Below are 15,030 nucleotides of genomic sequence, written 5' to 3'. Positions count from 1 at the left end.
TATTTTAAACAGTCACTACAAATTATTTTTGAATGTTCTTTGCATACATTTTTGCTACACTTTTGGCAAATTTAAAAGACACGTCTCTTTATTAAACACAAATGACAATTTGAACGTTTTATCCACTTGTCTTATAGTTCTGTTGATGGGACCGGGAACAGTACTTTCTTCAACAGCACTTATAGTACACTTTACTGTTTTACTACGTATATTCTCACATATTTGAGATTGATAGATCAAATTGAGAGATAAATAAATAGATAGATTACATAAATTTTCAAATAATTACATTGACATATATTAAACAATTATTAGTTTAAACTTGCGGAAGGCCGCAGCGGCCCCAATAATCCACTTAAGGATTAAAAAAATAAATTTCTTACTTTTGTCATTTTGTATTCTTATTTATTTGTGTCTTACGAATGTTAACAATTTGTTTCTAATGAAAAGAATAAAAACTGACTGAATTATATATCATTGAACAAGGTTTCTTTAAAAAAAAAAGTGTCCTACCGGCTGACAGGATTCTGAAATGAAACAAACGAAAGGATTCTTGATTAGTGTGATTGTGATTATGATGTGAACATGAAAAAAAATAGTAAAAATTTACAAAATGGTGTCACTTCGAATTTTAAATACCGATTTCCTTCACTTTTTTTCATGTACTTGACCTTATTATAATCGAAAAACACTTACAAATACATCAGTAAAAATTTCGTTAAAAAAGAAGTAAAAATAAAAAAAGTTTCATGTTTGCATTATGTACTATGTTGTATTGTTTCACCGATATTTGAGCCCACATCAGGTTACACACCATGGTTCGCTCAATGTTGAACTCTACTCATTGTCAGTAGTAGGGATGAGAACCATTCACTTATCCAATCGAAAATGACTCTCAGTTATCCAAGCATTGCTGTAATTCAGTCAAGTTTGATTATATTTACTTGAAAAAAACTGTGAACATTCGTAAAACATGAATAAATATGTATGCACATGTCGAAATTAAAAAACTTATACTTTTTTGTACATAAATCTCTAAAAGGACCAAAAGAATAAAACTCTAGACTAGAATACCTCCTTAATGTATTAATATTAACAAGGAGAATGCAAGTCTTTCGGGTTACCGATTTAAATGAAATTTTCCACATTTGTAGTTTTAGTCATCCTGAAAATGTACTATTATAAAGCAAACATTAAATAGTTTTCGAGATAGTTATGATTAAACTAGTATAATTACCTTAAATGCTGTTCTACTTCTAAGGATTATCAAGTACTATCGTGCTTCGCCAGTAACGTGCTTAAGTTCTTGAAAGGATCGTGCGGGTATAGGGGTGAACAGTACAATGATTAGCCCTTTAACCCTTAATAAGTATCATGGGTAAAAATTCCCCCGAGATAAATTTTGATGTATCAGTTTGTTAGTTAAATTTTATTGTATTTAATTTTTCTACGGATAAACTTGTGTTTTAAACATAGTTTTCATTTTAGTTCCAATATTACAACTTAAATAATAATATTACAATTATAACGCGTGGGTGAAAATTCGAAATAAAGTATCGTACCAGTTAAGGGTTAAGGAAGTCACTTAAATCATGAAATATTAATTTTGATTTAATAAATTTGAAAATAAAATTAACATAAACTTGTAAAAAAGTATAATTGGCCAAAAAAGTAATAGAATTTCTACAAAACATTAGAGACTTACAATAAAAACAATACAATAATGAATAAATTGCAAAGAAACATAGTTATTGATGAGATCAGCATGATTGTCCTCCCATTCGATAGTGATTGTATTCAGTTATTTTTCACACGCAGAAATTACTTTTAAATGTATATAATTTTCTTTATAGGGGAATACAGAAAATATCTTTTATTTTAACGTCCCAGTGTTTGTTTAATATACAGACTCTTTTCAGAAGAATAGATGCTATGAAAAATATAAATATAACAATATTTTCTTATACAAAAAATTTATACGTTAAAATTATAATATAATTTGTTATGAGAGAATAACAATAACTTGTAAGAGAAAAAAGTAAAATATTTCGAAATTGGAATACAATATATTTCCTGTATTGCTCTTGTAAGACTGACAATAATTAGGTCTATTTTATTGTTTGGAATTTTTCTTATTAGGACAAATATTCGTGTGAAATAAAATGATTACAACCTTTAATTTAATTGCTTTGATTAATCCAGTTGATTAGTACATAAACAATAATTTCTTTACTACCTAAGAACAGATTATATACTGTGTTCCGTTTCGAAACTGTTACCTGAATTCTTTAGTAAGGCTTGTCTAGCACAGTGTCTTTCAACCTTTTCTTAACTCGTGACCACTTTCAAATATCAATATTATCTATATCTCTAGCCTTTCCACTTATGGTTACTTTCACTTGTTAGGAATAATGGTACATAAATTATTTGTTTATGACATATAATATTATATAGTAAAAGATGCTAAGTTGAAATATAATATGAAATGTTTAAATATAGTAAAAAAGAAAATAAAGTAACTTAATAAATAAAATGTCATAATATTATCTGGGACATTAGGATCCTTGCAGCAGATGCAAACTATAATATCGATACAATTGTGAGCTTACGATGACAGATGAAGAAATTGGTGAAATGAAATTTAGTCAAGAAGTGGAAATTCGATGTAAAACGATTTTATTTTTTGCCTACGTTGCAAAAATTTGTTGTTAACTTTATTACTAACCTAGAAATTTTTTGTCCTCACTTTTGAATTTAATTTAAGCTTTTGAATCATTTTACAATTCATTGTAACATTCTTGTAATGTGATGCCATACAATCATATATCTATGGTATTATTGTAATATTTTGGTAATAGGTTTGTCTATTTTATTTAGTCCCGACACAAGCAATAAATATTTTTAACTTAAATTTAATATTTACATTTATATTCAATTTCTTGTATTATATGTTTTTTTATTTTATTAGACTAAAGATGACCCGAACTAGAGTAAAACTGATCGTTTTGAAATAAATTGGTTTAATTTTATTTCGAAAAGTTGTTTGCTTGTGCCAAGACTGAATCAAATAGTTTAATTTTTTCCCTATACCACAAGCTCTTATACATATAGCATTGTAATAATACTTTTCGTGATCAACTCGGAAATTTTTGTTGCTCTTATTTTATACGTTCATTACTTCTGATTCTTAAAAACGATACAATATCTCTCGTTGAGAATCACTGGTCTAGCAGATCCTGCCTTAGACGCGATTAATCGTTTGTACAGTTTCCTACTTGTGAAGAATTTAGATCATTATTATGAAATAGTTCAGAGGATAACTGATGCATTGCAAATGTCTGAAGCATAATTATTACATTGCAGTTCACCTGTGATCCACGCAACGTAGCAATTTCTTTTTAATCACGGTGACGATACAGATGTTGAACGCAATGCCAAGCTAACCACTACGAGGATCATGATTTATCTTCCTTAATTATAGAAACGGAACGGATGTAAAAAAAGTTAAATAAAAAATGAAAGCATAATGATGATCGTAAATGACGCTATGAGAAAAGTAAAAGAACACGTTTGGTTTACAAGATTCGAGAAGCTATACTATAAAAAGAATTAAATTGTGTATATCAACCGTGGTATATTTTTTAAATTCGTGCCATTTTAATGTTACGAGTCACTTCGTTGATTAGTCGCGGGATCCGAATTAAAACAATAAATATGTGTATAAAATTTAAGTCACTCGGTTCAAATATGTATTTTCTTTTTAGAAATTATTTTGTAAGATTCATATATTACTTGTACGTATGTCCAGTTCAATCTGTTAAGCAATAATAAAATAATAATAAAATAGTTATCAAACCAATCTGCATTATACAGGGTGTTCGGCTACCCCTGGAGAAAATTTTAATGAGGGATTCTAGAGGCCAACGTAAGACGAAAATCAAGAATACTAATTTGTTGATGGAGGCTACGTTAAAATGTTATTAACAATTAAATTCAAAAATTTCAAATCGTTCTGGAAAAATTATTTTCGGTTGCAAGAGTCGATCGCAATCATTTTTGGTCATTACACATACCTCCAAAATCCTACGCATTTTCGAGAAAAAAATTCTTTACCGAAAAACTAATTTCAAGCCAGAAATCGTTCCCCGAAATTTCATGCGAATCTTTAAAATGTCATAACTCCTGAACGGATTGGACGATTTTAATTTTCAAAAACGCAAACGACGCGTATTTAGATGGAGAATATATACCAATCGCAAAAATATTCGAAAAGTTGGTCTTTGGCCTTGTAAACTGAGAAAACCCCAATAAAAATGGTCCAATTTTCAAACAGCCATAACTCCTACAATAGTGAATATATTTCAATGAAACTTGTTTTTGAAGTAGAGCTCGTGAGTACCTACAAAAAAGTATTACACAACTTTTCTGTAGGGCGTCAAATAAAATTACTAAAAATCAAAAACGAATTTTTAAGAAAAATCGACGGGGTTGTAGGTGCCTAAATTTCTCAGCGAAAAACAATTTTTTCAAATCGTTCTAAAAAAATTATTTTTGGCTGTAGGGATCAATTACAATCATTTTTGGTGAAGAGTTATATCCCCGAAATCCTACTCATTTTCTAGAAAAAAATTCGAGGTGTGAAATTTTTCGGCAAAATTAAAAAATTTCAAATCGTTCTGGAAAAATTATTTTCGGTTGCGGGGGTCGATTACAATAATTTTTTATGAATAGACCTACCCCCAAAATCCTACCCACTTCCTAGAAAAAAAATCAGTACGCGCGGAACTTTGAACGTTAATAACTTTTTAACGAAATCTCCATCAACAAATTAGTATTCTTGATTTTCATCTTATTTTGGCCTTTAGAATTTCCCATTAAAATTTTTCCCAGGAATGGCCGAACACCCTGTATACTATGTATTAATTTGTTTATGCAATCTCATTATATTTGTAACAAAGTAGATTAATATGCATGAATGAACTGAATAACTTAAATTTTATACATGTATTTTCATTGTATTATTTTGGATTAACAAAATGACTGTATCATCAAACCACCATGCACAAGATATTCGTTTTTCTTGATAATAATAATATTTAAAACATTTGAAGCAAGTTATGCGTTATTTGTTGTTTGATTTTTCAAATTTCCATATAGTGACAGATTTAAAAGAGTTGAAGGAAGGGGGAAAGCTTAGACTAATAAAGAATTACGAAAACAGTCAAGATTTCGAGGGTTCGAGAATCCCACACTTCGAAATCATAAATAAAAATGGAAATATTAAAATTTCGATGTCCGTTCAACATTTGTCAATTAAAAAAAGAATTGCTTCAAATGATTAGAACACAAGTAATAATTTTTTTAGTCAATGAGGGGAAGCTCATTCTTCGTAGCTATGAGTTTCGAACCACTTCACTGTTGTATAGAATATCTCTAAAATGAAACAATAGCTTTGAAACAATAGCTGTAGCTTTGTGACAACGAAACATCAGAAACTAAATTAAATACTAAAACGTAATCACATTGTTCGTTACTGTCGTTGTTCGATGTTTTACATTTCTGTGATTTTGGCTCGCGTCAGATAACGGACCTTTACCCAATTAATAAATGAATAAATAAATATAATGCCTATTACCAAAATAAGTTTACAGAAAATTGAAAATTTTATTTAGTTTCTTTCGATCGTAGTCACTATTAATACAGTGCCAAGTTCTGGTGTTTGACCTCGTAGTTAACTTCGTACGATAGGATACGTTGAAAACGACCAACGACAGTTTCAAATACAGTTTACTAAATATATACAAGCCTATAATAAGACTAATTAACTTGGGGGAAAGTTTCATTGCAACCACAGAGGCTCTTTTTTCTTATTAGAGAGCCAGAAGAGGAACTGATCGATTAATCGCCGGTTTCTGTAGTTTCAGAAAGTGTGTTTTCCGCTGCCGTTGGGGTTGGAGTGGGTGGATACACCTGGGGCGCTCCCACACCACCCCCTGGATCGCCCTACAGTCCTGTACCCGTGACGCAGCTCGAACTACTGGCCAAGAATTTGGCCAGTTTGGCTCCTCCGGGTCAACAGGCGCTTAGTCTTCAAGGTGTCGGTGTGAACGTCGGTAGTTTGCATCACGCGCAGCATACACAACACACTCAGCACACACAGCATACGCTCAATTTGACCGGACTCCATCATCTTCATCACGGTGAGTGCTTCACAAAATAAATTAAATAGTTTCTGTTGCTTTGTCTCTTTCAAAAAGAGAAAGTTCTCTTTCATTTACAAAAACCATCGACGTGCATGTTGCGTTTCACTTTTCGAGACACAAGTAAAGAGGGTGCAGCTGTGTGTCCTTTCCTTGGCTTATTTAGACAAAGAATAGAACCGATTGGGTCTGTGGGTACGTGACGAATTTTTCCTCACTGACCTTTCTCATTCTGGAAGTTTCTTTCGAACTGAACAAATAGTTTCAAATATTCAGTACTTCGATGTTCGAATTTTACAAGGAATATTAGCCAACTGCTACACGCTCATTTTGATGAAACCTTATATTATACACGGATCAAGTTGTCGAAAATATTCGATATTTCTTTTTCGCGTCAGGGGTGGGTGATAAACCACCCTTCAAATTTGAGGCTAGAAAATTAAATACTAACTGGAAAAAAATAGAGGTAGATAAGTATGTTAAATATGAAAGCGTGGTTTTGTGTGAATAATAAAATGATGTAAACTAAAGCACTGGTGTAGCTAGACAAATTTCTGTTTCAATAAATATTTTTTTTGACACGAAATTTTTCTAACAAAAATTAGTCACTACAGATAATAAAATACAACTTTTAAATATGTATTTTCACCCATTTTCTCAAAATATTGGAAAATGAGCAAAAGTGGTTTCCTTTTCAGCAATCTATGGTGTTCGATTCTATTTAACAAACTTTGATGGGTGATGAGTTTATTAACAATGTAAATTTTACTGTTAATGTGGCGCGCTTGAAACTTATTTAATAATTTTATCAATATTCTCAAAGCATGTGTACTTGATAATCTGAATTTATTTAAAATTTATGCATCATACGTCTGCAATACAATTAGGAAAAGATTAAGTTGTATAAGTAACAAGTATTTTCTCTTTTTCAAGTATATGAATAAACAAATGGGACAGTTTGCATTTCAATATTTAACCGTTTCGAGACTGTTGGAACAGATATGTCAAGTTTAATAAAGGATTGCTCTTAAATATAAACACTATTTTTCCTATTTTTATATTACATCTTTTTTTTGTTGCTATTTATAGTACACTACATGTGTAAAATCTGAATAAATTTTGTCATAATCTTTATAAGACTAATGAGACATGTATACCCCAAGCTGTAACTTTGCACTCAAAAACAAATTCAATTTCTTTGTTTTATTCTATTGTAATAAATAATTTCAAGTATTAGAAATGTACCCTATCTCTTTCATTTTCCTTGCAAAAAATCCATCTCGAAAGGGTTAAATTAGGTTATATTATATCAGTATACTATGTAATAAAATAATATTAGCCGTATATTATTATTGTTAGTTTCTATTGTAGAGAAAGTAAAATATTTAGCAGCTTTTCAAATATTTTATATTACATTAAAAATAGAAAATGATTATGAGAAACGTTATTTTGTAAACAAAATCAGTTCGTATAAAATACTGAAAAACAAATGAAGAAAATGATTTTTTTTGGTTTCATAGAAAAAACATAAAGTGATTTAAATGATATCTGTATGAAATTACAGTGTAGCTCTAGAAGATTCACTTTTTAAATAAATTCTTTTTGAAGAATGTAAATTTTCTATTGTTGAAAATATTGTCAGTAAATTTTTTTTTTCCTTTTTCTAATTTCTGGGAGATGTGAAAAGTGAATTTCTGTGAAGAATTAGGGATGGATGAATTTGCAAAACGATTTTTTATTTATCAAGATTTGCTTGATAAATATGAAATTCAAAATTTGATTTACCCTTTTTTACGGTTTTATAAAATGTGGCTTTGTATGTAGCACATCCTACTTCAACTTAAGTATTATTAAGGCAGATTTCTAGTTTGTTAATAATATATTATCAAAATTAAAGAAAACTGAAAGATACTATGTGTAAGAGATGACGAGTAATTATTTTGTATCCAAAAATTAAAGTAATTGTGTAATAAAAAAGAAATAGTAAGTAATGCTATAATAAATTTATTGTGATAAGAACAAAAGACAGATATTTTCTGATCATGTGTGTTAGATTTCAAGCCACTCAATGTCAACTTGTCAATGTCAAACCAAGTAAAGTTTCTAAAATTAGCTTTCGATATAATATTCTCTTTAAAAGATTACCACTTTTTAAAGTCTTTGAATGCCATCATAAAATTTTAACGGGATAATTTTAGAATTGTAAGGGTTTAGAAAATGCAATTCGTAGAAACGTAGATTTGTCATTAAAACAAATTAGAATTCTACCTTAAAAATTTAAAGCTTAATAGTTACCTGTGTTACATTTCGCTTGTACTGAATTACTTTTAAGTGGTACCTGTCCATTTTTCAGTGCAGGTAGATACTCTCAGGACAATCACCTCTTTATAATGAAAGGGAGGTCACGTCCTCCTACCTGGAACTATGTATTGATAATAATGGAATGTCAGGATCCCAGGTAATGGGACGATTTCAACATAAAATTGTAGGATAGCTTTGAAATATAAGAATTATCATTCATATGTATCGCAAAATTATTCATTTTTCAAAAAGTTGTTAAAGCACAAATATATATATAGGGTGTTCGGCCACCCCTGGGAAAAATTTTAATGGGAGATTCTAGAGGCCAAAATAGGACAAAAATCAAGAATACCAATTTGTTGATGGAGGCTTCGTTAAAAAGTTATTAACGTTTAAAGTTCCGCCCATACTGAATTTTTTTCTCGAAAGTGCGTAGGATTTCGGGTGTGTGTCTATTCACCAAAAATGATTGCAATTGACCGCTGTAACTAAATATAATTTTTTTAGTATGATTGCAATTTTTTAATTTCATTTAAAAATTTCAGTACATACTCGAATTTTTTTCTCGAAAGTGCGAAGGAATTCATGGGTATGTCTAATGACCAAAAATGGTTGTAATTCACCCCTGCAAATGAAAATAATTTTTTCAGAACGATTTGATATTTTTGATAACAATTGTTAATAACTTTTTAACGAAGCCTCAATCAACAAATTATTATTCTTGATTTTCGTCTCATTTTGGCCTCTAGAATCCCTCATTAAAATTTTTCCCAGGGGTGATCGAACACCCTGTATACACGTCGCGGAGCCTCAGTCACCTTTATCTTTTCTCGAATAAGAAAAAAAGCACTGTTTTTTATACAAATCGTCGGCGACATCCTAGCTCGTACCGTTTCTTAAATGTCGTCTTTCACGCTTCACTGGCTCCGAGGAAGTTATCCCTAAATGGGAGGGATAGAAATGTTCAATTTACGAATCACATTCATTTTAAGAATCATTACTGATAATAGTGGAAGATTCCTTTTAGTAGATATATTTAGATAATCAAAAGAAAAAATGACTTGTACATAAATAATTTGAAATGTTATTATTTTTATACAAGCAAAAAATGACGGAGTGCTCTGGTTGACACATTAAGTATAGCAGAGCTATCCAGTAATTTCGTGCGGCGGTTAAAAACATTTATACGGGTAGCAAGATGGAGGGCAACGTTCGACAAGCTATTTTTAGAATAATAGGAAACCGTTTTCTACCTGTAACATGTAAAATTTCATGGCGGGTAGCTGAGTACTCTGAATATTGTTGCAACGTGAAGTTTCAAATACAATACCGGGAAACAAGAAATTTTTTTTTCAACGCCATGAGATTTATTAGTGATTTTGATACATACAATAATCATACCAAATGTGATTAAAAGCCAATATAATTGGTTTAGTAAAAATGGCTCTAATTTTACGATATGTCTCGCTTAAAAAATACACAATAATTACTATAAATATTTATTTTTTAAAATTTCATATTCTCGATTACATATTACGTTTAATAGGATTTCTGCAAAAGTATTGTTCTCAATTTGTCTTAATCTTAATATACATTATAACCATGTGAATGTTCATACTGTACTTTTTTGGTTGCCATTTTTGCTGGTTCTAATGCTACAATTAATTGTACTTTTCCATTCATTTAATTTCTATTGTATTTTATGCAAATATCTTTTAATTTTACTAATCTTTCCAACACGCTACAGGTAGAATTTTATCTAGTAGTGCAATTTAAAATGGATCTTAAAAGCATTACCGTGGTAGAAGTTCGAAATTTTCACGCATTCTTTGCATTAAATTATCTATGTATTTCGAAAATTCGCATCACACACACTAGTACACAGCTAACTGCGGAGCGGGTGCAACGCAACGCATACTTGTTAATACAAAATTATGTTGTCCTGTGGAAAACAATTCCTTGACGTCCAAAAATATTGATGGTCATATTTTTCAAAAAATTGTCAGTCACCTTCATCCTCTTCTAATTCATTTTCAGGAATGTTTAACTTCTGTTCCAGAAGTTTGACTAATTTTCTCACGTTAGAACCGTTGTCAATTGTTATTATATAAATATTATTTACAGTGAGATCAAATTCTCACAAATAAAGAATTAAGAACGAAATTTCTCATATTTTTATGTAAAATCGACACATCGAAGTTCTGAATGTTTAGAACTGTTTCTTATGCTTTGGAAGGTTTAAGAAAATTATATTTAAAAAACATTATACTGCTCAATGTGTATTAAAACTACCAATATTCCATTATTTTTCGTATAAAAAATTTGGTAGAGATTTAGAAATTAATTCATTGGCCTCACTATTCAATGAACTATCCTCATCCTTTCTTTTTGTGGAGCAGTTGGTATTACATATTTTTAAAAAAAGTAAATGAAAAGTACCTATCGCCAAATGTATAGGAAATCTTTAAATTGAAATTGCAATCGCAATTTTCAATTTTCAAAATAGCCGTCATGTTATTACTTTACTTTGGGCCTCAAAAGATGGCGCTAAATATACGTCCAAATAGAAGTAGAGTGTTTTGAGCTAAAAATGTATAAATATTGTTATGTTTGTTAAGTTTAATAAATAAATTTAATACGTGTTCAAAACGTAGTTTCTTTTTCTTAGTCCAACATAACGTTCGTCAGAATCTATTTTTATCAAAATTAGCATTGTGGAAGTTGTTGTAATTGGATCCACGTGCATGATTTAATCCATCCAGGATGTGATGGTAAATCATGTATCGAATATAAATAGGGCGATTTCTCGTTCAAAAATAAATGGATTTATAAAATAAATTTTTGCCGAACGAGGTCTATGAGAAAATCGATTTTGAATATCCACCGAACATACATACACTTGATAAACAAGAGTAATACTCAGATGTGGGATTCGGTCACGTAAAAGCAATGGTATTTGCACAGGCTATCGGAAACGTTGATGGAATGAAAACAGCTGGTTATTCAATCCTTCCAAGAGTTAAAAACTCAGAAAGCAATGGTGGAAGTCCATAATTCGACGGTATTGCATAGAACAAAGAGGGGAAAGTGTGACAATATTTTGAGTGATTCCTCGCTTAATCTTAAAAGAATTTGAAATTCACCCTTAATTAGATGTATTTTACAAGCATGTACGTACATGGTGTTACGTTAAAAATTTAAAAGAATAGAAATATGAATATTAAAATATATTTCCTAACAAACTTGTCTTTGCAGACAATAAATATATTGCAGTGAATATCATTATCAAACGACGTGATGCAGAAATAAATTGAAAATTATTTTGATCGCGTTTGCCACATATTTCGGACATTCTCCATTATAATTATGTAGTATTAATTAAATGAAATAAAATTTCCGTTTCAAGAATTTTCCATTCTTTTTGCATTTGATAATTGTAAAAATATGAGACTAAAATTTTAATTACTATTGTTATTAAATGTTTTTATTGTGCTAGTCGTACAATGTTCATATGTTGTATATAAAAATCAGTAATTTATACAATAATGAGACACAGTCAGGGACTACTTTTTAACCTCAGCTGAACAAAATATCCTGTGAGTTAGAAAATATATGTAACAATAGTTGTGACAAATATAATAACAAGGAGCACCATTTATATTGTATAGTAATCACTAAATAACTGGAACGATTCTTCTCCAATCAATTGGAACGGCATTATTTCCACTATTATTAGCTGTATGCTTATTTAACATAATGTGATATTCAATCGAGAATAATGATAGGCACATGGAGTGGAATTTTATTCACTAATGGAAATTGAAATTGTTATATTTTTTACTGTTTGTACGGAGGTACTATCAATAAATTGCGAGGACTTACCAATGAAAATAAGTCCAAACACTATACAGGGTGTTCGGCCACCCTGGGGAAAAATTTTATTGAGAAATCCTAGAGGCTAAAATAAGACGAAAATCAAGAATATCAATTTGTTGATTGAGGCTTCGTTAAAAAGTTATTAACAAAATTATTAATAAAATTTGTCCACCTACACGAATTTTTTTCTCGAAAGTGCGTCGAATTTTGGGGGTATATGTATTCACTAAAAATGATTGTAATTGAGCCCCACAAACGAAAATAATTTTTCCAGAGTGATGTGAAACGTTTCAATTTCGTCGAAAAATTTAGGTACCTAACTGTCGATTTTTCTTAAAAATTTGTTTTTCATTTTTAGTAGATTTGGTTGGCGCTGTACAAAAATATTGTCTAATACTTTTTTGTAGATATCTATGAGCTCTAGTTCCAGACTAAATTTCAATGAAATCCATCAACTATTATAGGAGTTATGGCTGTTTGAAAATTGGACCACTTTTATGGGGTTTCTCTCACTTTACGGGGTCTAGGAACAATTTTTCCAATATTTTTAGAATTTCTATACATTCTTCACTAAAATACGCATCGTTTGCATTTTGAAACATTAAAATTCTCGAATCTGTTCAGAAGTTATGATGTTTCAAACATACGCATGAAATTTCGGGGAAGCATTTCTCTGACCTTACATTAGATTTTCGGTAAAGTATTTTTTTCTCGAAAGTGCGTAGAATTTCGAGGATATGTGTATTGACTAAAAGTGATTGTAATTGACCCCTGCAGCCAAAAATAATTTTTTCAAAATGATTTGAAATTTTTTAATTTCGCTGAAAAATTTTAGTTCAGTGTGGAACTTTAAACGTTAATAACTTTTTAATGAAGCCTGAATCAACAAATTAGTGTTTTTGATTTTCGTCTTATACCCAGTCAAACACCCTGTATAATTCGGATTTTTTTAAATTATACCTGATTAAAATTTCTTTAAAAAATGATACAAATAGCGTATACCTCGAAATAGTTCGAACGAAGTCATATTTAGAGTTATTTTACTTACTTCTCCAATAATTAAAGTTACAGGTTTTACTCTTCATTTTATGTTTCTAGTATAAATAGTACGATTCAATAATTACAGTCGTCATTAAACCTCTAAAAGAGAAACTACATTTGGTTTAACGACTCGCATCATGGAACAGCATCAATCTAAATATGATCGTCAGATATCCCGAAGTAGACGAACTTTTCTCGTTTAACTTTATCGATCGCGACTTCGGTAATAAATGGAGGAATTAAAGTTACATAAGTATTCAACAAGTTCGGAGGGAGTTTAATCGCCGTACGATTGCTGACTAATTCCACGTAAACGTTGGAATGATCTTCGATCACTTCGGAAGTTGACACGGGAGTTATTCAACATCTCCGAGTACTCTCAAAGCCGTATTCCTTCCCTTTTAGTCGCCATCGAAGTTTCACGTGGCTTCGTCGTTCAGAAGCTTAAAATATCGAAAAGTAAAATTAATGTTCGAGAAAATTCGAAGTCTCGGTATTCCAATCTAGAGTTTCATTCTTTTTATCTTTTTAGGGATATTTTTTTTTACAAGAAAAAGTATAAATTTCTTAATTTCAACACTTCACGTACATATTTATTTATGTTTTACGAATGTTCACTTTTTTTTTACAAGTAAACATAATCAAAATTGACTGAATTATATGTCATTGAACAAGGCTCCTTTAAAAATAGGTGTCCTACTGGCCGACACGATTTCGATCATTCTGGTTATCTGAAATGAAAAACTCGAAAGGATTCTTGATTAGTATGGTTGTTATTATGAGGTGTATCTATAATTTAGATTTTTTAGTTTTTAAAATTATTTTAAGTTTCGTGATTATGAACTCCGGTTGTACTCTCGACGATGCATTTTGATGGTCGTAGTATTATAGTTAATCAAAATATAAAATTAACCATACATAGCATGTTCATATTCAGCTAGTTTTGAAATCAAATAAAATCATGATAATTTGAAAAATAGAAAACTAAGGAGTTTTACTAGTGGACAAAAGCTTAAGATAATTACCTTTTTAATAGAATATGAGACTGTATTATGGGTACTAAATAATCAACAAATCGAAGTTAATCTTAAATTCGCACATAAATCTGTAATACTTCCTAGTCGGTTGTATTACGATTTTTCACCCACCCTGTATAAATTGCTTGTCCCTCATTGGGTTAACATAAATAGAGTTCTACTGTATATACGAATAAAATTTTTTTAAATCCTTTCTTACCTGGTTATTTCACTCATTTTTACTCCATTACTGACTGAACGAATAATCTTATGACTAGACTGTGAATCTTTATGCAAATTCATATTTTTATTAATAAAATTGATGAAATGGGAGCTTTGTAAAAAGTTGTCTCAACCCCTAAATACAGGATGTTCCACATTTTTCCATACACTCTTCAATAGTGTCTTCTACAGGTAAAACTAAGACTAAAATCTTATTAAAAACCCATAAATTTGTTTGTTTTCTAAATAAAAAAACATCACATTTCATATTTTTATTATAACTTCTTAACACTAAACGTACCGCGACCGGTCAAATGACCGTTTTTAAAATTTCGTTTAGAATTTCTAACACACAATATTATTTTAACGCCATT

General features: G+C 30.1%; 1 protein-coding gene and 1 long non-coding RNA gene across 9 annotated transcripts in view; one reads left to right on the top strand and one right to left on the bottom strand.

Moving 5' to 3' along the window:
* The window catches only part of LOC143341159 (uncharacterized), a 618,628-nt gene that overhangs the window by 40,302 nt on the left and 563,296 nt on the right, over positions 1-15,030 (bottom strand). The window lies entirely within an intron of this gene.
* Positions 1-15,030, top strand: part of Wge (BAH domain and coiled-coil containing protein winged eye) — a 646,012-nt gene that overhangs the window by 461,562 nt on the left and 169,420 nt on the right. For all 8 annotated transcript variants that reach the window (XM_076763823.1, XM_076763827.1, XM_076763824.1 and 5 more), the window contains one exon: positions 5,919-6,200. In XM_076763823.1, the coding sequence (XP_076619938.1) occupies positions 5,919-6,200 (282 nt within the window). The remainder of the gene's footprint in view (positions 1-5,918; positions 6,201-15,030) is intronic.

Source organism: Colletes latitarsis, chromosome 4, assembly GCF_051014445.1.
Source record: "Colletes latitarsis isolate SP2378_abdomen chromosome 4, iyColLati1, whole genome shotgun sequence".
Lineage (NCBI taxonomy): Eukaryota > Metazoa > Arthropoda > Insecta > Hymenoptera > Colletidae > Colletes > Colletes latitarsis.
The sequence above is the reverse complement of the archived record's forward strand: the minus strand, read 5'-3'. Positions and strand labels throughout refer to the sequence as shown.